At 38.5% G+C, this 26,271-nt stretch overlaps 1 protein-coding gene across 1 annotated transcript; it reads right to left on the reverse strand.

Annotated features, from left to right (window-relative positions):
• Window positions 1–342: 342 nt before the first annotated feature.
• ENAM (enamelin) lies at window positions 343–26,162 on the reverse strand. Its single transcript, XM_003414167.3, has 9 exons — window positions 24,468–26,162; window positions 16,972–17,049; window positions 14,399–14,467; window positions 14,218–14,262; window positions 13,417–13,458; window positions 12,536–12,811; window positions 10,907–10,969; window positions 9,425–9,475; window positions 343–4,746 (listed from the first exon to the last, which is right to left on the reverse strand). Exons 1-9 carry the CDS (start codon window positions 24,480–24,482, stop codon window positions 1,921–1,923), a joined length of 3,465 nt encoding a protein of 1,154 aa, XP_003414215.2. The 5' UTR covers window positions 24,483–26,162; the 3' UTR covers window positions 343–1,920.
• Window positions 26,163–26,271: the final 109 nt, after the last annotated feature.

Raw genomic sequence — 26,271 nt, forward strand, 5'->3', positions numbered from 1 at the left:
CCTTCTATTTGCAAGACACTGTGCCTAGCACTTTAGAGGATTCAAAGAATAGGGGTGTTTTCCTGAAGAAGTTTTCAAAATTGTGTTTTCCCATATTTCCAAGATCTTCTTACGAAGTTGTCCTCAGCAGATTTTCTTCTAAGAAACTCCTTAGCGTTAGGAGGTAATTTTCTAGATAATTCTGAGAATTTTTCCACTTCAGGCAAGGAATATCGAGATAATAGGTTAATAATAAATGCCATTAAAACAAACAAAAAACCAACGCGATATATATCCTAAACAAGGCAATATAGAAATATCTACTTTACAAAATAATTTACACTATTTAATCCATATACCAAGAAAATGTGTCTGTCGAATAATTCTACCAGGACATGAAGAGTAAGTCTTTGTGTTAGTAGTAGTGATTCTATGCCAGTAGAACCACTTACACTGTATTAGCAAAGAAAACTAACCATTCAGTGTTTGTCTTATTTGTTTAGGACAGTGTTTCCCAAAATAGACTTTCCAGATCCTGCAGATTATGAGTTTGTGACAGGGTGTGGCAAGTCCTAGTCTCTTTTTATGAATTCTCAATCCCAGAGTGGCAATTTCTTCAGTCCTTCACTCCCCACTTTCCTAAGCCTTGTCCCCAGGCTGCTAATTCTGGGTAAGTAGACTGTCTTCCCTCCATATTCCTCCTTGAATGTATTCCTCTTGCTGAGCTGTGTCTACCTGGTAAAGGCCATAAGAAAATTAAAAACAAAAGGAGGTATCAGTGTCTAATATTTCTGAAATATATTCTACAGCGATGGTTAGGCTGGGTCAAGAAAAAATTAGGGTAGAATTTAGAGAGTGGATACAAAAGAGGGGAGAGAGACAAGGCATGTTAATGTATATAAATTTTGTAGCAGGAAAAAAGGAGAAGGAGCCCCAGTGGTGCAACAGTTAAATGCTCAACTGCTAACTGAAAGATTGGTGGTTTGAACCCACCTGGCAGCTCCATGGGAGAAAGACCTGGTGATCTGCTCCTGTAAAGATTACGGCCTAGAAAACCCTATGGGGCAGTTCTACTCTGTCATATGGGGTCACTATGAGTTGAAATCGACTTGACAGTACTTAACAACAACAACAACAAGGGAAAAGGATAAATTAAAGAGAAGAGAGGAGTCAGAGAAGAGAAGGAATGATTGACAAGTGATATATTAGGAGACAGAATAGAAAGGTGGGAAGAGAGATATTAGAGAAAGTAGATATAGTGAAAAAACTAGTGATGGTCAAAACTTAGTATGTAAGGAGTGATAGAGAGGAAGAAAGATGGGGAATAAAAATGGAAAGCTAGACAAAGAAGAGTAGAGAGAGAGGAAAAAAAAGAAGCAAGGAAGTTAAGAAAAGAAATAATAAAGGAAAAGAGAGAGGAAGTGGAAGAAAATATGTCAAAAGAGAATGTTAACTGTGTGTTGGGTGGGGGACCTCTGACAAAGACCAACAAAAGAAAAAAAAATGTGCAACAGTTAACGACTATACTGATGTATAGACTTCCATACATAAAACGGAAAGTTCATTTGCCTTTCAGTCTTGCAAAACTAGACAATTTTGCAAGAATGGGATTTTGAGAGAAAAAGGAAGAATCAGCAAGTAAAGGGAAACTAACCTAGAAAAGTGGCTTCCAAGTTTTAAGGCAGTGGTGGTCACGAGTTTCCTGCTTTTAAATTCTGTACTGATTTATGACAATGGCAAATCCAATGACCCCCAGAGGTCCAACCTCATTAGCACCACCTGGGCCACTACTGTTAATTCCCTGGGACAAAGAAAAACTTAGAGGATCACCAAGAAGAGGGTCAAGTACTTAATGGAGTTTTAGGGGAAAAAGTTTCGGAACCACTGGTATAGAATATCAGTTATTTTCCTTCCCTAAAAAATGCTTGGTTGAGATGATCCCTAAGCCTGAAGTAATAAGCAGTCTTGTACCTGGTCCTGTGGATTGGATTCAAATGGCGTGTGTTCACCTGCATTAAGTGTATTTACATCCACACTATTAAACTGTGCCTCAGTAGCTACCTCAGCCAATTCAGTAGGAATAATTGGATCCCCATCAAATGGGCCTTGTCTTCCATTGCTAGATGGAGTCCCAGTGCCAGAGAAGTGATGCTTTGCTAATTTGCCAAAGCATGGTAACTGTAGGATGCTAGGTGCCCTCTGTGGCTGCCTGTCACCCTCGTTTCCTAGGACTTCGCTTTGGATTGCTTCTGGTGTAGGATCTTCGTCAGGGGTACCTATAACAAGTTGCTCAGGAATAAGGTCAACAGTTCTTTCATTGGGTTGGTTGTCTTCAAACATTTGTTCCTTAACATTATTCTCATCTCCGCCAAGATCACTTTTGAGACATGGTGCATTCAACTGAAGGGAGCTGGTTTCAGGAAGAGGCATCATTCCCCTTTGGCCCAGTTGATTCTTTATAGAACATGGTGCGTTCCTCCTTAGAGTGGACACATCATCTCTAAAAGGACTTGGGTTTTGGCTTTCCCCAGGCAGCGTCTTCTCTGAGCTGTTCCTTGGGTCAGGTAGGATGCTTGTAGGGGAGATGATATGTCTTGCATGCTTAGTATGACTACCTTCTGTATATAGAGGGCTGGTGTCTTGGTTCTCCCCTGGTGCAAGACCAAAGGATGGAGTGTAGTCTTGTAGAGCAAGTGGATTGTCCTTGGGCCCTGTGGGACCACCAGCACAGCAAGGACCTCTTTGACTTAGGTGAAATAAATTTGCTTCTTCTTGATCAGCTGGGTAACTTTGAGGAATTAAGTCTGGGAAAGCCAAATGATCCCCCTCTGGTGAATTTAACCTAGTAATTTGCATGCCATAGTTCAAATTCTCACTGTCATGCCAGGTTGGATTTTTCTGAAGCCCAGCTGGGGAGTTACTGGAATAGGGCTGGCTCTCTTTATAGTCTGGTAGGCTAGCTGGAGCTTTGTGTAAATTTGTTGTCTGGTCCCAGAAATTTCTGTTAAAATATGGCCCTCTTTCATTCGGTCCTTGAGCTTGAATCCTGTGGTCCCAGGAGTTCCAAGAAGGAAATAGAGTGCTTTCTTCTCGTTCATCAGCATTATCAACAAAATAGCCCCTGCTCTCCACAGGTGGTGGTATAGTAGGAGCCGTATTATATGGTGGAAAATTCTCATCTGGGCCCCAGTGGTAAAATTCACCATATGGAAAATCCTCCTTGGGTTTCGAAGGATTATCTAAGGAATAGGGAAGGTATTCTTTTGGCTGATTTGAGGCATATTGTTGACCTTCGTAGTGCCTAACTGTTGGGCTTACTTTAAAGCTGGACTCCTCCTTAGCCCATCTCCCTGGTCCTGGGAAATGTTCATCTCCAGTTGGGTCAATTGGGTCCTCTTCATCATAAGGGACTGTCTCTTTCTGGTTTGGAGTATTCACGGGGTACAATGGATTTTCTGGTTGCCTCATGGTATTGAGAGAATCACCTCTCTCATCCCATGTATTGCTTCTAAGGTATGGTGAGTTTTCCCTGGGATCATAGGGGTTATATTCAGAGTAGAAAACACTTCCTCTAGAGCCATGGGAAGGATGAGGCAAAGGTTCTTCCTGTCTTCCAGGGTCTTCCTCAAGAGTTGGAGAGAGTTCCTGGTTGTTCCAATGGTTTCTTCCAGCAGGAAAATGTTCTCTTGCAGGGGAAGGAATTTCCTCAGGGTATACGGGATGATACGTACCGTGCTTTAATTCTGGCCGATTAGTTTGTGATTCATATGGAATTCTCCTTGGTTCTAAAACAATCCCTTTGGGCAAATACTTGTTGTGGGTTTGTCCATCAGAGTTTTGAACTGTCCTTGGATCTCCTCTTGGGTAATAGGAGTTTTCTCGTTGATTGATAGAATTAAAGCTTGGAACTTGAATGTTGCCCTCAGAATGAGGCAACTTGTAATTTGATTTATTCAGTCCATAATCTTGAGAGTTTTTCCAGGGGCCAGGTGGATCCCTTGTAGGAACAACTACTCTTTCTTTTTGACCTAGTGTCTTCTCTCTTGGATTTTGGATTTTTTCAGAGCGCCCAGCAGTACTATGTTTGGTTCCCAATGGGGCAACATTGGCTCCCACAGGGTATTTATTTGGCCACTGAGGCTTTCTTCTGAAATTTGCTGGGTTTCCTGCATGATTAAGATAATTACCTCTTGAAATGGAAGGGTAAGCTTTGCGATAAGCTGGATTTCCTGGACGAGCTGCTTGTTTGCCTTCCAAAGTAAAGGAGTTCCACCGAGCACCCCTTTGAACTTGTTGATTTCGGTAAAAAGGCCCATTCTGTCTGTGACCCATGGCAGTACCAGTAGGACGCCATTGTCGTCCTGTAGGAAAACCTCGGACGCTAGGATGTGGATAATTTTCATGAATATTTGGGTGACTTTGTCTCCATGGAATTTGACTTCTTGCTACTCCCTGGTTTGAAACATTAACCGTAGGGGGAGAAATCCCATTTTGAGCTGTAGGGTTGTTTCCTGGGTTTGGACCTTGACTGTTTCCTGTTGGGGTGGTGTCATTTCCTCCCTTACTCCCTCCAGGACCAGGCACATTTGCTTGGGTTGAATTAGTCTCAGGAGCAGTTGAATTAACTGTGGGTTCTGTAGCTGGACTCTCTGCTTTAGGGGGATCTTTTTCTTTGGGTTTTTCAAAATCTTGTTCAAACATCTCTTCTGAATAATAAGGTGGGCGACCCCCAAATCCATGATATCCAAAATATCCAAAGTAAGGATTCTGTAGGAAAGAAGACAGAAATCAATAATTACTCTTTTTTCCCACCATGGTATCGTTTGGAATTTTTTAGTGTGATAGGGAAATCCTATCAACACATATTTCTTTTACACTATTGGCTATGCTTTCTCTCTTGAAATCTGATGCTTCCTTGGTTTCCATGACCCTACTCCCCTCTGGTTCTCTAACTTTCTGACCACTTTTTCTCAGCCTTCTCGTCCTATGCCTGGCTCCTAAATCCAAGATTTTAATTTTTTTAAAGGGGTTGTATTCTCCATCCTCCTCATTCTTCTGTTATCATTTACACACCTGCTTTAGCCGTCTATTGCAGGCTCATACCTTCAATTTCAACACATGCCAGTGACTCAGAAAGGCATATATCTGGTTCAGGACATCCTCTCCTAAAGGTTGAGGCAACAAGACTGCTCTGCTAAAGCTCTTATAAGTACCTGCAACTGAATGTATCCAGAACTGGGCTTATGTCCCCCCAAACCTTTGTCTCCAATATTCAATATCTAATCAACATTTACCACTATCTATCCAGTGTCTCAAGTTTCTGATCTCTCCTTTATTTTCCCTAGACAACCAATGAACAAGTCCTATAAATCCCAAACTTTCAGCTTTGTCCCCTCCCTCTTCCTTTATCCTTAGTACCCTTGAACCAAAATGGATGTCAGAAGAGACTCTGAAACTTGCTCTTGAATGTTGAGTAGCTAAAGTGAAAGGAAGAAATGATGAAGTAAAAGAGCTGAACAGAAGATTTCAAAGGGCAACTTAAGAAGGCAGTAAATTATTATAACGACATGTGCAAAGACCTGGAGATAGAAAACCAAAAGGGAAGAACATGCTCTGCATTTCTCAAGCTGAAAGAACTGAAGAAAAAATTCAAGCCTCAAGTTGCAATATTGAAGGATTCTCTGGGGAAAATATTAAACGATGCAGGAAGCATCAAAAGAAGATGGAAGCAATACACAGAGTCACTATACCAAAAAGAATTAGTCGATGTTCGACCATTTCAGGAGGTAGCATATGATCAAGAACTGATGGTACTGAAGGAAGAAGTCCAACCTGCACTGAAGGCATTGGCAAAAAACAAGGCTCCAGGAATTGACAGAATACCAGTTGAAATGTTTCAACAAACAGATACAGCACTGGAAGTACTCACTCATCTATGCTAAGAAATTTGGAAGACAGATACCTGGCCAACCGATTGGAAGAGATCCATATTTATGCCCACTCCCAAAAAAGGTGGTCCAACCAAATGTGGAAATTGTCAAATAATGTCATTAATATCAATGCATGTAAAATTTTGCTGAAGATCATTCAAAAGCGACTGCAGCAGCATATCGACAAGTAACTGCCAGAAATTCAAGCCGGATTCAGAAGAGGATGTGGAACCAGGGATATCATTGCTGATGTCATATGGATCCTGGCTGAAAGCAGAGAATACCAGAAAGATGTTTACTTGTGTTTTATTGACTGTGCAGAGGCATTCGACTCAGTGGATCATAATAAATTATGAAGAACATTGCAAAGAATGGGAGCTCCAGAATACTTAATTATGCTCATGAGGAACCTGTACATAGATTAAGAGGCAGTCATTTGAATAGAACAAGAGGATACTGCGTGGTTTAAAGTCAGGAAGGGTGTGCGTCGGGGTTGTATCCTTTCACCATACTTATTGAATCTGTATGCTTAGCAAATAATCCGAGAAGGTGGACTATATGAAGAAGAGCAGGGCATCAGGATTGGTGAAAGACTCATTAACAACCTGCGTTGTGCAGATGACACAGCTTTGCTTGCTGAAAGTGAAGAGGACTTGAAGCACTTACCGATGACGATCAAAGAGCACAGCCTTCAGTATGGATTACAACTCAACATAAAGAAAACAAAAATCCTCACAACTGAACAAATAAGTAACATCATGATAAACAGAGAAGAGATTGAAGCTGTCAAAGATTTCATTTTACTTGGATCCATGATCAACATCCATGGAAGCAGTAGTTAAGAAATCAAAAGACACATTGCATTAGGCAAATCTGCTGCAAAAGACCTCTTTAAAGTGTTGAAAAGCGAAGATGTCATCTTGAAGATTAAGGTGTGCCTGACCTAAGCCATGGTGTTTTCAGTTGGCCTTATATGCATGTGAAAGCTGGACAATGAATAAGGAAGACCACAAAAGAATTGATGCCTTTGAATTGTGGTGTTGTTGAAGAATATTGAATATACCATGGACTACCAAAAGAAGGAACAAATCTGTCTTGGAAGAAGTGCGGCCAGAATGCTCCTTAGAGGCAAGGATGGCGAGACTGCATCTTACATACTTTAGACATGTTGTCTGGAGGGATCAGTCCCTGGAGAAGGACATCATGCTTGGCAGAGTACAGGGTCAGCGGAAAAGAGGACTGACACAGTGGCTGCAACAATGGCTCAAACATAGGAAGGATAGTGAGGATGGTGCAGGACTGGACAGTGTTTCATTCTGTTGTACGTAGGGTTGCTATGAATTGGAACCAAGTCGACGGCACCTAACAACAACAACCCCTGAACTGTTGCAATAGCTTCCTTACTGGTTGCTGTCTATGTAGTCTTACTTTCCTCTGATCCTGCCTCCACACTGGCTATTAGATTAGTGGAGGTTGAGGATGGGTGGGTGGGAATTTTGTCACTTTCCTCTTTAATTATGTCTTTAAGTAGTTCTTACCTGATAGGATAAACTCTAAACCCTCTAGCATAACTTATAAATTAGTACAGCATGATGCTAAGGAGTGGGGATCTAGACAGACCTGGGTTAAAATCCTTGTTCCACTAGTATTAGTAGTATGACACTGGGCTAACCTAAGTTTATTCATTTGTAAAATGGAGATAATAAAAATAATGTCAACTTCATAATTATTCTCAGGGTCAAATGCGATAACATATAGAGGGCTTAGCTCACTGCTGCATACTTAGTAAGTGCCGAATAAGTGTTACACATTATAAAATCATCATCACCATCATCATCATATGGCCCATGGCTAATATACCCAACTTCATTTCCTCCCCCTTGCACTTTATGCAGTTGCAAATCACAATTACTTCTAGTTCTCTGAGTATTTATTCTGTGTTACAATTTCTTTGCTCATGGTTTCTTCACACTGAGCCTTCCCCCATCTACACATTTATCCTTCCTGGCAAACCTGACTCATCCTTCAGGACTCAGCTTCGATGATACACTCTCTGTGAGGCTTTCCTTTCTTCCATGGGCCAAACTAGGCTCTACTCCCAGGTGTCTACAACAGTACAGACATCTGTTACAACAGCTATGCTTTTTGATTTCAGTTGTCTACTTTCCTAGGAGTTCCCACTTGATTCTGCAGTTTTTGTGTGAAAACATCATGCTTCTCATTTTTGCCCAGCACCTAGCACAGTGGGAAGCGTTTAATAAATTTTTGTTTAATAAATGATTTAATTCTCCTGAGCTTTGCCATTCAGTAGGTTTTTAAGACATTTGTGAGGCATTTAAGTCATCTAGCCTTTTTTTTTTTTTTTAAATACAGAGAAAAAGTATTTTTAGTCCCATTTGTGGATGGAGATGAGATAGGCAGGTGAAAAGATATCTCCATGACCATGCAGGAAATCGGGTAGTGTCCTCAGGAGGGGGAATACAGACTTCTTAATGCCTACGCTAACTGCTTGAGTCATCCTGCTTCACTTGCTCATGTTATGTTTGTAAAAATTTGAGCTGCCAGTTTCCAGCCTGAATGCAACTATCTTAATCATTTTTATTTAGGATTATTTCACCATGCAGTTTTAAAAAGCCACTTATGCCATTACTGACATAGAAATCTTTAATGTCATTATTTTAAGAACAATAACCTCCAGCATTATTGGATTTCTGTATTTCATTGAGAACATATCACATATTTAGGGAAAAAGGGAGAGTAACACCATGGTGGGGTATTGTGCCACAATCACAAAAGTGACTTTTTTGGTGACGTAGAACCCATACCCGTTGCTATTGAGTCAATTCCAACTCATAGTGACCCCATAAGACTGAATAGAACTGCCCCACAGAGTTTCCAAAAAGCACATGGTGGATTTGAACTGCCGACCTTTTGGTTAGCAGCCAGAGCACTTAACCACTATGCCACCAGGTGATGAGATAGAGCTAGGATAATTCAACAGTAGATCACTTTGTGACATATACATTTGGCTTTTCTAGTGTGATGTAGTAAAAAAGCCATTGGATAGGGAGTCAGAAGACAAGTTTTACCTACCAAGTTAGATAAGCCACTAAATTAGTAGGTGAAACTTGTTTGGGCTTCACTTTATGTGTACAATGAAGGAGTTAGATGATCGCTAAATTCCCTCCCAGGGATAATACCCCAAGATGCTCTTACTTCTTTCTCTGTTTAGTAATTGCTTCATCACTGTCTAGCAGTGTCAGCATCAACCTGGAGCAAAGCTTATTAGCGTTCTTTGAGGGAGAGATTTCCATAAATGTAGAGCATAATAATATATCACATTTTATTTTAGGTTCCTGGCTTGATTTGTTTTGCCTTTTTTTTTTTTTTTAAATCTTGGGTTCTTGAGCTACAAATTTATATGCTGGGTTTTAACTTTCTTAATAGATGGGGATCAAAAAAGCAGAGATTAAAGGGTTGTAATTCCTAATGGGGAAATGTAGCTTTATACTTACTCCTCCTTCTTCATTGCTGATTGGTGGGCGTCCATAACCTGGTGGTACCCTCTGAAAGATGAAAAAACCCAATAAATACAAGAGCAAACCACCTTCTATGCTGCCATTTATTTGTAAGACTCGAGGTGTCTTAAAATAGCCAAAACCAGGGCTTGGGTGTTAGCAATGTTAGCTTTTAGCTTCTGAGTCATTAGCTCCTACAGTCTAGCTATTAATAGCTGTAACATAATTCATCAGTAAGTACTGGTAAGTACAAAGGCCTCAGCTGGATCTTAGATTATCCTATTCAAAAGACCATGTATGGCAGCATCTTCTAACAATTGTCCCACGCTACCATTTCCAGCACACACGCACACACACACACACACACACACACAGTGCCAACTCGCACATGCAGACAGAGATTTGGGTGTCATGGGAACCCAAACATCCATATTAAGGCATCTAATAATGGAAATTAAATACTGATGTTATTTTTAGATGTGTACTTCACACTCAGAGTGATAAACTGACAATTCTTCTTTGGTTATTACTATAATATTTTTGTTTGACCAAGGTTAGTTTTCCCAATCAAGGTCAGAGACTGAGTTTCTGCTAAGGAATTGCTAAAGCAGCTCCAGCTCCCACAGACTCTCAAGGTGTTCTAGCTACTTTGCATGAGAATCATGTTCATATGCTTTGAAAATCTTTTCCTGGCACTGCCTTAGTTTCCTTAATTCAGTCAGTATGGCCAGTAAAACAAAGTCCTTTTTTTAAGGAAAAAAGAAGTAAAGAAATAAAGAAACTGTTATACCTTGAAATGAATTGTTAATGAGAAGCCTTCTTGCTAACAAGAAGCCTTCTTGGTTGTAAACCAGAGAAAGTAATGCCATAGCTGAATGAACAGTCTGAATATTTGTTGTTGTTATTGGCTTTTAATATTTATTTAATTCAAATAGTTTATTTTGCTATTCATATTTTTTAATGCCTATGATGCAACCTCAACATTATGTTTTATTTTAATGATTTTAAACTGAGGATTCTTACAAATACTGTTTTGCAAGATTCTTTATAACAATCTATTTGTGGCTAAAAATAATAAGATATGATGAAAAGATCTTAGTCTAACCATAGCTTACCTTATGATTTTCAAACTCCGTTTTGTCTCAATTCCCCATTAAACATAATCTTTGTGTTTTCTAAGCTCTCAGAGAAGTGGGAAATAGTAAAGAGGTATTAAGCACAAGTTTTTAAAGTTAATGAATTAAGTATTAGCAGTGATTTGATGACTTAGGCTGTGTTCATGTCACCGATCTGAGTGAAAAATTTGTTTAAAAAATACCTTTACTTTTTCTGCATGATTATTGATATGAAGAGTTTGTTTCTTGCTCTCTTCTGATTGCTATATGGAATTCCATTAGAGCATATGTACTCATATTAGTTTGAGATATATAACATGATAATATTGTTTTTCACATCTGGTTTAAAGAAAATAATTCTCACCTGTCCAACTTGCCATGGTGGTCGTTGATAGGGAAATAGCCCATTCTGGAATGGTGGAAATGCCTAGAGAGAAAGAAAGAATCAAAGAGATATGAAGTACAAAGAGTTAGTGAAAAATGAATCAACTGAACATAATTATTTGAAACCTGGTAGCCTACATATCCCTTTCCATTAAACTGATTTTTTTTTTTTTTACCTAGAGCAGAGACAATAATAATAATAGCATTATTGAACGTTTATTTGCTAGCACTGTGCTCATCATTTTACACTGGTAAACTCATTTAATCCTCACGCAATCCTAGAAACTATATACTATTATTATTCACATTTTACTCAAAACTGTGACTTTCAGAGAAGTTAAGTCACTTGCCCAAAATCTCATAGCTGGTAAATGATTGAAGCTAGGATTCAAATCCAGGAGTGTCTTTTATTTAATTTTCTATTTCCTACATCTGGAATAGTGTTTGGTAATAATTGTTAACTGACTGAAAGCCAGTATCTTAGAAGCTCCACACTGGATGAAATCTTGAGAAACTATTCGTGCTTCCCCTTGTTTTAAGTCAGGACTACACTTACGTCATCCTCAAGTATCTTCCAGCGTTAACTTTTCAGAACAATATTTAGATCGTCAAACTATAGATCTGAAAGGGACTTAGAAACTGTTTAATTTACTACTCACAGGGAAACTTTAGTCTGGAAAGATGAAGTGACTCGCTTAAAGTCATACAACCAATAAGGGCTGGGGGTAGATCTTGCATCGTTGTTCCCCAACTCTCAGATTACAGTAGTGCTCATGTTACTGTATCACGTTGCCTGTGTATTTTAAAAGGAGCACAGTTCTAATCTGACATACATGGAGTTGTCATGAGTCAGAATCAACTTGACAACAGTTGGTCCTCATCTTTAAGGTAATAGTATTTGTGTAATTTTTAGCCAAACGGTGGCTAGAATTGACTCACCAGGCAGTTTTGTTTAGGTGGTTGCAGCATTACATTGAAAGAATTTGTCATACCTAAAGGTGGTATTGTGTACGTAAAAAAACAAAACTAAACTGGTTGCCATTGTGTTGATTGCAACTCGTGGCAAACCCATGTGCTATGAGTAGAACTGCTCTATAGGATTTTCTTAGCTATAATTTTTATGGAAGCATTTCTTCAGGCTTTTGTTCCATGGAGCCACTGGGTGGGTTTGAACCTTTAGGCTAACAGCCAGTTGCAAACCACTTGTGCCACCCAGGTTCTTGCCATCCGGTTGATTCCTTATAGTGACCCTATAGGACATATGAGAACTGCCCCATAGGGTTTGCAAGGCTGTAATCTTTATGGAGGAGCCCTGGTGGTGCAGTGGGGCAGCCCAGGAAACCCTATGGGGCAGTTCTACTGAACCCTCAGGGTTGCTGTGAGTCAGAATCTTCATGGAAGCTGGAAGCTGGAGTGTCTGCTGGGTTTGAACTGCTCACCTTTTGGTTAGCAGCCAAGTGCTTAACCACAGGGCAACCAGGGCTCTTTGGTTCTTGTATAGCATATTGAGGAGCTTTGGGCAAAGTGTGTATGTAGGGGTGACGACCCTCCAAAGCCTTCTGAGGTACTATTTATTACTCTGACTTGAGTGTTTCTGGGCAAGCCTCACCCGAGCTGGCTGGGTTTCTTCTGTGGGCTGAGGTGGGTCCTGTGTAGGCTGCTTTAAAGGCTGCTTTGGTGATGGCATTTTTGGCTGAGGCTGGTTCGGTTTCGGAGTCTCCTGGATTTGATTAGTCTTGCTCTGGCGTTTGAGTCCTGAGGGACCTGAGGGTTTCTTTGGGCGCCATGTATTTGGTGGTGGCTGAGGCCACATGGGCACCTGGTACTGAGGGAAGGGCTGAGGGTGTTGCAGGCCATTTCCATACAAGGGGCCCAGTTGTGACATCTGAAAGGGAAGCAAATAACAGTAAACTCACACCAGGGGCTGAGATTCAGGCTCTCCCCACAATAATGTCAGCCTGTAGGACTCAGCCAAGGGACTTGAGAATCCTATGAAATTTGACTCAACAATGGAAGCTAAAAAATGTTTAGCTAGAATTTAACTTGTTATCTTACAGAAATGAATTTTAGACCTCTACTTTTCTCCACTAGAACACCAACTAACCAAACTAACCACAAAGCAGAGTAGGCAAGAAATAGCAGTTTAAGAATTTGACTGACGGTTTTCTAAATCTGCAGCCCTGCCTTTTTTGCTCTACTTTGTTTGTTCTCATTATTTGTAAGTAATCTTGTATAATGTCTTTCCAGAACCAATTTCTGTTGTCTATAAAGAACACTTGAATTAGTGAATGATTTCAATTTATGTGAAAGAACAATAGTAAAGAATAAGGAGAAAATGTGGACTGTGGGGACAGTGAGATGAGCCCCTCACCCCTTGACACTCTTTTAAGGATGATATTGTAATTAAAGCATGTGGCTAGATAAACCTTTATAATGTAGCTATCTGGATATAAACAAGGGATCGCCAGAAATAATATAAAAAGAACTTACATGCGGGGAGTTCATAAAGTGGAATTGACCATACCGCATCATCTGTGATCAAAAGAACCATTAATGTGACATAAAGTAAAGCATTTTATATGCAATCGACCCACAAATCATAAAAAATGTATTGAGTTTCTGATTTCAAAGTGCAACATTCAAAGTTATTTTTTAATTAGTTATGCATGAATTTAAAATAAATATGCAAAAAAAAAAAAAAACAACTCCCAAGGCACTTTAATTTTTAAGCCAGAATTATATTTTGAGAAGAAACAAAATAAAACAATAGAGAAAAAAGTTCTGGTCTGCTTTGAAGTTTTTGAATATTCCAATTCTGGAATTCAGGATTTGAGAATGCAGTAATTACATGAAAAGATAATTCTTTTTTCTGGTGTGTATTGGATTTGGCTCATGATCCTGGGTGGGAGTCATATGAAGTATATTTATATGCACCAGCATCTACCTTCTAACAATCCTCAGTACAAATGGCTGCCTTCGCTAGCTAGCAAACTCAGGAAAGGAGCTAACCTCAACTAGATTTTAACACAAATCCACATTTACCTTAAAAAGAATCACTGAAGCACACAGGTAGGATGACATGGAGGAGGGGAATTGCTACTTTGCCTTGATTTGAGAGTATAAACCTTTCAATTCTCCCTCCCTCTACCTTTTTCATAAGAAATTTTCTAAATCAGAATGTTTTCTGAGAGTCTTCTTTATGAACTTTCAGGTGAGGGCTCTGGAATGCTTCCGCCTTAATCCTCCTTGTACTCAGAAGATGCGCTTTAAGAAGAGACCGAACATACATACCTCTTCACTTTTACTGCTAAATCCAGGCATTCGGGGCATTTGCATCTGGAAGTGAGAGAGCATCAGTGACAAATGCAGAATATCAACTGAAATGAGCTAACTTATTATCCCCAAGTTATGCAATGATAGACCACAAAGAAAAGGCCTAGTTTTTTTTTTTGTATTTTTTTTTAATACTCACTGGCATAGCAATGGAATTACCAAGCAGACCTAGAAAGACCAGGAGAATCTTCATTTTTCCATTTGATGCCTGGAATACAAAGTTGAATTTTATTTTCCGACTGGCAGGTAATTATATTTAGGGCACTGTACACTTTTTTCGGCACTAGCCTATTGTCTGTCAAGGAGAGTATAGAAATAGAGAGCTATGGGGGCCTCTACTGGGAGTTACTTAGTTATTACCTGGTACTCTTCCAACCTGCCAAAAGGGCTGTATTAAAGAGGAAAGGTTAGAGAGAGACAGAGAGAAAGACAGACAAGGACTGAGAAAGAGAGATGTCACTAATGCTTGTGAAGACAGTACTGGAATGAGGAAATTAGAGCAAATTTAGGATACCCAAAAAATATAAATACAATATGGACAGTTTTGAGTTTCTAGTTGCTAGGTTGGTTTAGAAAGGCATAGTGATGTTCAACTACATTTACCATAGAGAATAATCTTAGTTTTAATGAGGGCATACTTCAAAATCAGAACTTTGCACTAATTTCTAAGATTTGTAGACAACATTCCATTATACAGAGGCTAATTAGATAAACTGAAATATTCTGTAATCCCGTAACGCAGGACCAGACAATATTTTGTCCTGTTGTACGTAAGGTCGCCATCAGTCAGAGCCAACTTGACGGCAACTGACAACAAAATCTTTCCTTCTAGATCCTCCGTTGTTGTTGCTGTCATTATCATTACATACCATTATTATTTCACCTTTAAAAAAATCACTTTTGCTCCAGGGCTAGTCAGGAAAATAGGAAGAAATAGGCAGAAATGTAAATTTATCTCTTTGTTAGATAACTTTGATTAAATACATACAGGAAAAAGTTGAAATTATAGACTTACATGGGAAGTTTTTATGAATTTCGTTACCTCACTCTAGTTAATTTTACAAGTCTTGTATAATTAAGACTTTTATTTACATCTTTGAACAAGGTTTACTCTGAAGCAATTATTTGGGTAATTTCTTAAGAAAAATCTGTTCCTATTTGCATATACAATAGAAGAAAATGAAGGTTATAATCTGAATGATTCATTTTCATGGTATGTCGGATACAACCCAATTCTTAGCACAGTAACCAGCATATAAACCCAAAACCAAACCTGTTGCCCTCCAGTCGATTCTGACTCAGAGTAACCCAGTAGGACAGAGTGGAAACATAGGTTTCCAAAGCTGTAATCTTTATGGAAGCAGACTGCCACATCTTTCTCCTGCAGAGCAGCTGGTGGGTTTGAACCTCTAATCTTTTGGTTAGCAGTTGTGTGCTTAACCACTGAGCTAGCAGGGCTCAACCAGTATATAAAAACAACAATAATATCCATTGCCGTCGAGTCAATTCTGACTCATAGGGACCCTATAGATCAGAGTAGAGCTGCCCCACAAGATTTCTAAAGCTGTAATCTTTATGGAACCAGACTGCCGCATCTTTTTCCCGACAAGCGGCTGAGATTCAAACCACCAATCTTTTGGTTAGCAGCCGAGCACTTAACCACTGCACCCCCAGGGTTCCAAACTAGCATATAGATACCCGGTTTTTGTTCATTCCTTTTGTTCCTTCCTCCTTTTTTCTGGGTATGAAATACATCTAGTAGTGATTTGAGCCAAGGCTCATACTTGCTTGCTTCCCATGGAAGCATATAATTAAATGACACTCCCGCATTTTTATAATCTACTTTTTCCTAAATTTGTTTTCTGAATAACATAAGTAGATGCAATCAATTATCTTTTGTACATCAAAGAAATTGAGAGTGTAATTAGACAAAGGAAGCAGTAGTATGTAATGTCTTTCTTGCTAATTAAAGATTTTCAGAATTGTAATGTCATAAGAAACCCAAAACCCATTGCCATTGAGTCAATTCCAACTCACAAGAACCCTATCGGACAGAGTAGAACTGCCCCATAGGGTTTCCAAGGCTGTAATCTAGCAGCCGAGCTCTTAACCGTTGCAATGCCAGGGCTCCTTTTAACATCCTAGAGAATTAAAAATAACAACAATTGAAACTAGTGGGTTTAGTATAGGCTTATAACAACGCAAGAAAGCCAATAAAGAGAATATTGGTGAAGGCTTTCCTTCCTGCTTTCCAAAATTATGGATCAAGTTTTTTGGCATTCAATTTTTCTCTTGCTTACTGAGCCATTGCATCTCTATAGTAGCAATGCCGTAGGGATTCTTGATAATGTTTCTATGATCGTACACACGTAGGAGTATATGGTTTTTATTTTGCAAATATAAAATGCCAATCATTTTCTCTTTTGTAAATTTAATATATATTATGTTGGATGACTTCTAAAAGTCAAACAATTAGATGGCAATCTATGACTAATAATTTTTTTTCAATTGAAAATAACACTCATAATGATTGTTTATGGGTTATAATAATTATCTACATTCTAACTTCCATTCCATCTGTGAACTCAGGGGCTTTGTGGTTCTTTTTGCATATTTAAATAGTGTTTTTTCCTCTCAAATATGCTTCTGATGACATTTAGCTTAATATGAGGCCCTTAAGTATTGAGAAAAAAAATGAATGAAAATACTCACCAAGTTATCTAGCTTAGAAAAAGAGGCTCCAGGCCTGCACTGCAGCAGCAGCATTTTTTCACCAAAATAGTCATAAGCCTTTAACAAATATATAGATTTAGCAGAATGAGAAACTCAAATATAGAAATCAAACAAATAAATAAAATGAATAACAAAATTTAGCTCTAAGGAAGCACATGTCATGTAAATCATTTTATCTGTACTTGTGAGTCGCCTAAATCAACCTTAACCTTCTGTTGCTTTAAGAGTTGAGGGAAAGCTAAACCAAGGAGAAAATGATCCAGCAGGCACAGTATTTTGAGATCCTTCTAGTACAATGTTGAGAAAACATGACTGCTCTGTGGGGAAATGCACAGAACATAGTATGCAATGATTTCTCAGTAGGTTATAAGAAAACGTGTAAGAAAAACAAATACAGCACATAAGCAAAGGAGTATAAAGTTCTATCAGAAGATTAGTCTGAAAATAATTATTACACAACCATTATCAAGGAATGTAATAAGGAAATCCAGAATCTATGAAATTAAATTCATTGTTTGTTAATTTATAATTTATGTGGATAATCTCTAATACTCACCCAATGCCAGTTAGTAGCTGCAATATACATAAAATAACTTGAACTTTGTTAGCCTGTCTTTGAAATATATTCCTAATGGTCTACGGTAGAAATGACTATGAATTTCAGAAGTCAGGGAGATCTCGAGGAAAAAGACACATTTATTTCTTAATAATGAAACAAAAATTCTTCATGCGGCTGTCACGTTCAGAACTAAAAAGTCTTAAAATAAAAGGATTCCTCCTTGTCAGAAAGCTTGGGATAGCAAGGTCCCATTTAAGTACTGTTGTAGACCTGTACAACCAATCAGGTTTGAGGAAAATGGTTTTGCCATCACAAGAGTTTAAGGTAAAAAAAAAAAAAAAAATCCAATGTAAAATTTGTAATGTGTTATTATAGGAGCTGTCAAATCAAGTCTCTTATTACGTATAATAACAGTTCAGGAAAATGAGCTTACAGCAGTAAGATTTAGAAGATGCTTTGCCTGGTAAATCTGGGGCTTTTGAAATGAAGGAATTTTGTTTATACAAAGATATTTAGGGAACAAAGGTGAATATTAAGTATATGCTATTGTCGTAAGTCTTTGACCATCAGCAAGAGGCAGGTAATATATACATTTTTCATTTAATATTATATAATTAAAATTAACCAGAATGTCATATCATGGGCAATTCAGTGATTTGCCTTCATTTGGGTTACATAAGACTACCCAAACATAGCATTTTTTTATTTAAGTCAAACGTAGTTGAGACACTGGAGACTGAGAGTTTTGCAAGAACTGGGTAAAACGGCAAACTCTCATGCTAGCTCGACCTTATGAAAATATGAGCTGACAACTCACTAAAGGGGTCGTGATAAGGATTTTTTCCCTGAAATCTGACTTTCCATAATAAAGGTGTTCACTTCTAAATGAGTGGGAAAATTATACTTTCATTGACAAGAGCAAGCTTTGCTATCTTTCTGAACTTGGATTCTCTTGTTTTCTTACAGCTTCACAAGAGAAAACGCTTGTAGTAGTACTGTTTGCTTATTTTAATGTTGGCATTTTAAAATGAAGAGTGTTAGAATTTGATGAGAAATGTTGGTTCCTACTTGGTTTGACTTTGTACATCAGATCAGCCAGGGTTACACAGCGTGCAGCTCTTCCCAGGTGATGAAAGCTGCCGTGCCCTTCCTCCTGGGCCAAGTAACCCTGTTTCTTATTCTTTCCCTCCATTTAGTATCAAGAAGAATAAAATTGCACCAGAATTTAATATGAATTTAAATTAAGCTAGAAATACCTCTTAAGTGTATATATCTAAGATGTTCAGAGTTACGAACGCTCAAAACGCCTGGCTATCTTTGTCTGATTTTGTAGAAAATGAGTAACAATTATAATAACACTGTGTGTAGTTACACTGTGTGTATGTGGAGATGAATTTCCAAGTAGTAACGCACCTAGGAAACAATGTATGCTGGAGGCGAAATGGGAGTTATGATGCTGCCCTGTGCCTGTGACAATTCAGGTAGAAGCTGGATGTTTGATTTTGGCCTTGGCCACGCAGGTTATTGAGAGTTGCCACTAACCCTCGTTTTTGATCTCTTTCTCTGTTTACCAGTGTTCCCTCTGCCACAAGAGTGGTTAGTGGTCATGGAATAATCTAAACTAAAGCCATTGAATTAGTGAACTCTTAGAGGTGGTGGATTATGATTGGGAAAAAAACCAAACAAACTCAAGTCTTTTTTTCTTAAACCACTAAAAAAGTGCTTAACTCCATAAAATCTTTTGAAACCAGTCCTTTGTGGCTTTTCCCCCTTTACTCCAATCATTTCTACTTATTTCATCAATTCTTTTTCCCTCCAAGCAATTACAACATGTTTATGATTTGGCCTTTTTTAAATATGTTTTTAACTTTACCTCTTTTTTTTTTTTTCTCTTCCTTTATATTCCCCTTCTAGTTCCTAAAACATACCATCTAAACTTGGGATTTGCCAAACCGTTAAATTATACATTAGAATCTGTGTGTTTCTTTGTAAGTGCATTCTTTTTTTCCTTTCCCGAAAGAGAATCCATATCCTCCAGGATCTGTGACCTTTCCTCTTCTCCCTGCCTCCAATAGGTATGATTCATTCAGTGCCCTAGATTTTACACGCTATGGAGCAGTTCACTCTGTAGCACATGGGGGTGTCTTGAGTGGGAATAGACTCTTCAGGTGACATTTTTTTTTTTTTTTAAGGGTCTTCTAAGGAGTAAATTAATTAATGTGTGGAAATTGCCTGGTGCCTCATAGGCACTGAATCAATAGCTGACTGATCAATATATGAAGGTCCTTTTATGGTTCTACATTACACCTTATAGGGATTTACTAAGGATTTAAGAGTAAAAATGCAGTCATGGTGCCCAGAGCAAAAAGATCCTCTTCTCTGCAAAGGTGTCCATTTGAAGTCCTAGGAATTATTACTAGCACAGCACTCCAGGGCTGCAGGGCCATTGAATGAAGCACTTGAAATACAGTAATGTCTAAAGGCTCTGTTATTGGTGGTCAAATAGTGTCTAAGAATCCACAACCTTGACTTCTCTCTGAAACCACTGGCATAACATATTCTCAGGCCCTAAATGTAAGAAACTTTCACAGCATAATCTGTGCAGTTTAGTCCCCCTCAAATTAAAAGGTTGATAATGTTTCATTCCACAAACATTTCTTAAATGGCTTCTTCATATGAAACCCTGGTTTAGGTGCCCATCCAAGATATAAGGATAGGAATTTTTCTGAGTCAAAACTCAGTAGTGGCTTCAAATTCTGGATTCCACAATTTACTTGTTTGAAGATCTTGGTGAAATGGCTTAATCTTTTTAAGCCTCAGCTTCCTGGTTTGTAAAATGTTGATACTAATAGTATTTCCTTTGTGGATTTGTTGAAACTTTAATGAGATAATTCACTTAAAGCTATCTTAGCACATAGCTCAAAATTAAATAAACATTATCTGTTATTATTAGAGCTTCCTCAATAGCTACTTTATTATGGGCCACTGACGTATTTTCTAAAGATTTCTGAGGAATGTTTCACCTAATTGTTATTGTTTGTGAAAAAACAGCAGAAAACAAATGAAGAAAAAAAAATGCCCAGAGATGTAATCAAAGTTCTAAATAAATAAAAAAAAAAATAGAATATAGAAAAAACAAACTGGGTCATGTCGCTTAACTGCTTCTGTTTGGTTTAAATCCAGGTTTTGATTTACTGATACCAAAGTTACTTTGTGAAGTCAGTGAGTAGTTAGCTATCAGTGGACGGTTATTTATTTGTACCACCCTCAGAGGCAGGTTTACTTCCTGGAGCTTTGAGCTATAGGAACTCTCTTACGCATATTCGAGATCAGTTTATGTATGGAGCCTTTGTCTGCAGTGGTTAAACACTCGATTGCTAACCAAAAGGTCAGTGGTTTGAACCCACCAATTGCTCCGTGGAAGAAAGACGTGGCGGTAGGCTTCCATAAAGATTTACAGATTTCGAAACCCTATGGGGAAGTCCTACTCTGTCCTATAGGGTCACTATGAGTCGTTGGGATTCAACAGCAACGGCAAAGATGTCCAGAATGGCTGGAGAAAAGAACTCAGGGGTAGAGAGTGGTAAAAGATGCAGATGAAGAGATGGTCAGAGCTAGTCACACAGAATCTCAGGCCAGGTAAAGGACCTTTCCATAAGACATTTTTGAAGGCTGCGCTTCATCAGTTAATATTTATTGTGTAAAACTATACAGAGGAAATTTCTTCTAGAATTTCACTTCAGAAAAAAACTTGCTATCCTTGATGTGTATTATTTTCCTAGAGTCATGTTGGGGCATTGGAGGTTTAGCGGTAGATTTCGCCCCTTCCATGTGGGAGACCTGTGTTCAGTTCCTTATCAAGGCATCTCATGAGCAGCCACCACCTGTCTGTCAGTGGAAGTTTGTGTGTTGCTATGATGCTGAACAGGTTTCAGAAAGGCCTGGCAATCTACTTCTGAAAATTAGCCAGTGAAAACCCTCTGCATCTCAAAGTCTAATCCGCAATTATGGGGACGATGCTGAATTAAACAGCATTTTGTCCATTGTGCATGGGGTCGCCACATGCTGGGGGCCAATTCGACGTCAGTTAACAACGAGTCATGTTGCTAGTTGGGAGGACCCAGACCAGGGATTTTTCCATCCTTGATCTTGTTTCTAGGAAATTTCAATTATTTTCCTACAATCATTGTTATGGTTTATTTTCTCCTTTGCCATAACAAGAAGTATATATCATTCTGTGTTTCCTTATCCCTCTGGTCATTAGGAAACTCAGAGCTAAATTTGATGCTTACTTGTAGCAGGTGTTTTTACCCTTACAACACTGAATTCAGGTTATATGAAGCCTAAGATAATACAACGACAGGGGCCCCTTTTAAGAAAAGTAGTACAAATTAGGTAAGAAAGTAATATTTGTTTAGATAAGAAATTGCAACAAATTTCAGAATTGAAAAAGCTGATAAACGGCATAATCATTGTGAAATCCAGAAAAATAATAATATTTTTAGTAACTGCCTGATACACCTGTACAGTAGCTTCTGATTCTGTACATTTTAAGCCTTGCTTCCCTTCCATTACCCACATATTTATAGTGCCAGGTGCCAAAGACACATTCATATTGAAATATGAATTCTGATCCTACACCTTTGGGTGACAATGTCAGAGGAATAGGCACTGGGAGTTAGGCGTGAGAGGTAGGAATATTCCTGAAACCACCCTTACATGGGAATGGCAAGCAATATTTTGACTTATACACAGAGGTGACAGTGAATTAAATAAATACATTCCACTAAACCTAAATAAATGTATCCCCACCTCAACTTCCCAAAAGTGCCCATGACTATCCAGTGCCATTTGATTATAGGAGAATTATGATAGAGGGAACACAGGAGTGGAACGAGACAACTGTCTTAACCAATTGTGGGTAAATTATGCCAAGACTTATGGCCATGGAAACACATTGCCTGTACTCCTCCTACGGTGTGGAATATAGAGTTCTGAAGTTAAAGCTTCATTAGTATCTTTGCCTCTGATCTTACACTGAGTCTATCTGTGAACTTTCTGCTTGTAGTCAACCTTCTAATTTTATTAACCTTATTACAGTTTCTTGCTATAAATTGCCTAAAATTCTTTTTGAAAAGAGATAGTTTAAGCAATTCAATTAATAAAACAAAAGAGTGTTTTTTTTTTTACTGTTTACATTACTATACTCATACAATATAAGAACCTTGAAATGTATAACAGTAATAGCTTCATTTACTATGTGCCAGGTACTGTCCCTTACCTGATTTATCTCATTTAATATTCACAAAAACCCTGTGAGGTAGGTACCATGATTTCTTCACCATCATTGAAGAAATGGAATCTTAAAGAAGTTAAATAACTTGGCCGAAGCCAAATGGTAGAATGAGGATTAGAACCTAGGTTAGGCTGTAGGTTAACCATTACATTACAATAGTTTAAATGTTTACAGTATGTATGTTTGTACCATGGGTATCAGGACACCAGAACCAGCATTTTATAAAGTCCTTATCTGTTAAAATAAAGTGGAATGTGGACGTAAATGAGATGGCTTTGTGACACTTCAGTTCCAAATACTTAAATGAATTACGATTTTTTAAAACCCAATTGCATGGAAATGAAAAAAAAAAAAAAAGTTCTGTTCCTCTTGAAAACACCAATGCCCCAACATCTAGGTCTTGGGAGTGTAGTGAGTGCATCCTGGGCAGTATGAATCAACTTTTAAATGAACAGTTAGTGCAGACTAGATAATTGAGTGAATCAAAGCTTGTTAAGTCTATCACATCGTTTCTTACCAGACATCACCTAATCACTTTTTCCAGAAATGCTAACTTTTACACTGGCACGCCTACATTGAAATGATGCATACATTTTAAATCTCTATTCCTAAATAGGTCCGTATATGAGGATACAGACTTCTGCTTATGGATTTTGTATTGTGTGGATTCCCGTTCCCATCAGTCACCACTCAAATTCATTGATCCATTCACTGGGAATGGGTCTCATAAGCCCACCCTGAGGATGTTTACCCTGTCATTAGTATGCCCTTGTACTCCAAGGTGCTGCTAACTATTTGTTTGGCACGTGTTCTAGGAATGGAGTTGCATACTTGAGATATGTTGTCTTTTCCTCACAACTCTGAACAGTAAGTATTTAGCAGATGTGGAAACTGAGGCTCAGGCTGATAAAGTAACAAACTTGGGTTCATGATACACAGACACAGCCTGGGTTGACACCGAGGTCTGCCTGATTCCACATTCCATTTGCCATAATACCTTTATCGCAGGGCTAGGCAAAACCAGCAGAAGGAGTCCTGTGTGACCAGGGAACCAGAATTAATAGTTAGAGTCTGCATTTTGGCCCATTTTGGTTCTTTGGCCTTCCTGTGGTGAGAACATCCCTCGCCCATCAGCAATTCAATAGCTGCCGTATCTACAAGAAATTTAGGAATCCAACACAATTTAATGTTTAGCCAAGAGATTATTATTATTTTTTAAACAAATGTATATTTTTCTTTCAGTGAAGTTTTTTAAAAAGAGGTTTCTGACATAGACTTTATTTTAAAGTTGTTTGGAGAGAGAAAAGAATTTAAAAGAGATAGCACACAATAAAACCAAAAACCAAACCCGTTGCTGTCCAGTTTTTTGGGAACTAGTTTCTAAATAAGTGGAAGGTTTCATTACGAAGAAAGAAAAAAAGCTTCTCCAAGTCATAGACTCTCATAGTCAGAAGAGACCTTAATCATCTAAAGGGATATGCCTCTGTCCTCCTTGTCCCACAGACTTAAAACCTTGGAGCTGTGCTCGCCTCTTCTCTTCTCTCACATCTGGGCAAATTTTGTCAGCTATACCTTCAAGATACATCCAGAATTGGACTACTTTGTCACACCTCCACCTACCTGGATCAAAACCATCTTCACAATCTTATCTTCTTTTTGGTCCTCCTGCTTCTTGCTTTTCTTCAGTTTATTCTCAAATCAGAAGCCAGAGTGATATTTTACAAACATGCCAGATCGCATTCCTCCTCCAGTGGCTCCTCACCTCAGCTCGAGTTAAAGCCAGTTCCTACAGTGACACAAGACCCTATGCGATCAGATCCTCTCTGATATCAGGCAGGTCTTGAACAAATATTACACAAATAATTTATTCCAACTGTAATGACAGGTGATATTATACATCAGTAGCTCTAAAAAACACAGCAATGCCTAGTATTTATTGAGCACTTAATGTGTACCAAGTCCCTGCTCTAAGTTCCTTATGCATTGGATTTTATTCCTCGCTTACCCTGAGTGTTGAGTTCTATTGTTAGTACTTTCTGTTTTCAGATAAAGAAGACTGAGCACAAGATTAACTGAGTCACAAACAAGGAAGTGCAGAATGGAGATTTAGACTACTATGCTATATTGCTAGATGGTATTAGAGCAAGAAGGAATATATCGAAGTTTTAATGAAATCCAGGCTTGGGGCTGGGATCTATTTTACATATTCTTTTCTCACCTGTATAACACCATGACCAAGATGGAGCTTCTGACCATTAGTCTCCTTATCTATAAAGAAGCAGTTTGAATTAAATCAGAGTTCCCCCCAGATACTGACTGGCAACATTTCCATCAGGGTGGAATCAGGCCAGCTTCTTGTCATGGGTCCTTTCTGGGTAACCTCAAGCAAGTTATTTAGCCTATTTAGTATTCAGTTTTTATTTGTTTATTTTTTAATGTATATGCTTAACTAGATGTTTTCTAGGGACCTTTCTGTTTTGAAATCATCACATTCAAATGTCACCTCCTTAGAGAGCGCTCCTTGAATACTCCAGCTTCCCTCTCTCCCTCACTCTGCTTTATGTCTTCACAGGGCTTATCATTACCTGGCATGTTTTGTTTCCTCCTGTTTTTCCAATGCCTAGAACAGCGCTTAGTGCATAGTGTTCGTTTGATGAATCTTTTGTTGAACAATGTGTTTTCCAGGAGACCTGGATAGGTAACAACCCTTGAACCAGCATGGATCTTTCACAAAAATATGTGCTTCACACTACCATTTCTGAAATTGCAAAAAAGGAGGCAAAGACTATGTCTTTTAGAATCTATTGTTAAAGGAACGGCTGCTTTTCATAAATTTGGCTTGAAAGTAGTTGACTTGGCATAATTGGACATTGGGTGGATATGAAAGAAAGCCTGAGCAATGGGTTTATTTCTTCCTTCCATTTTTTTTTTTTTTTAAAACAAGCTACCAGTCACAGTAGCTTGCCACCCATGGAAATATTGCAGCCTCTCTTTCCTGGGAATTTGCCTTCTTTGCTTTATGGAGGTAGCAAAGCCCTGGACATCCAAGTTGAAACAGTGCCCAGTGTGTGCTAGATAAATAACCCCAGGGTTGACTTTTTTAAATATTAGTTTTTCTAAAACACATCTTTAAATAATACCTATGCTCTTCTACTTTCTGAATAAATTAGAATGCAAATCCCCATCCCCTCTGGAAAACCCACAGTCATTTCCTTTACTGTGTTCACTACAGCTTGTCTTTAAGTCATTACCAAACTGGTTGTTAGGTGGACCTCTGGGGAAAAAGCTGCTGAGCCCTGGAGAAAGATGAAAGTGCAGGGAGAGAGCTGGAGGCATCAGCAAAAGGTATTATCACAAACAGCTTCATAATGATATTTCTCAAAGCCGGGAATTTTTGTTTCTAATGTCTGGCTTCTGTGGAGTG

This window comes from Loxodonta africana, chromosome 5 (genome assembly GCF_030014295.1).
Source record: "Loxodonta africana isolate mLoxAfr1 chromosome 5, mLoxAfr1.hap2, whole genome shotgun sequence".
Lineage (NCBI taxonomy): Eukaryota > Metazoa > Chordata > Mammalia > Proboscidea > Elephantidae > Loxodonta > Loxodonta africana.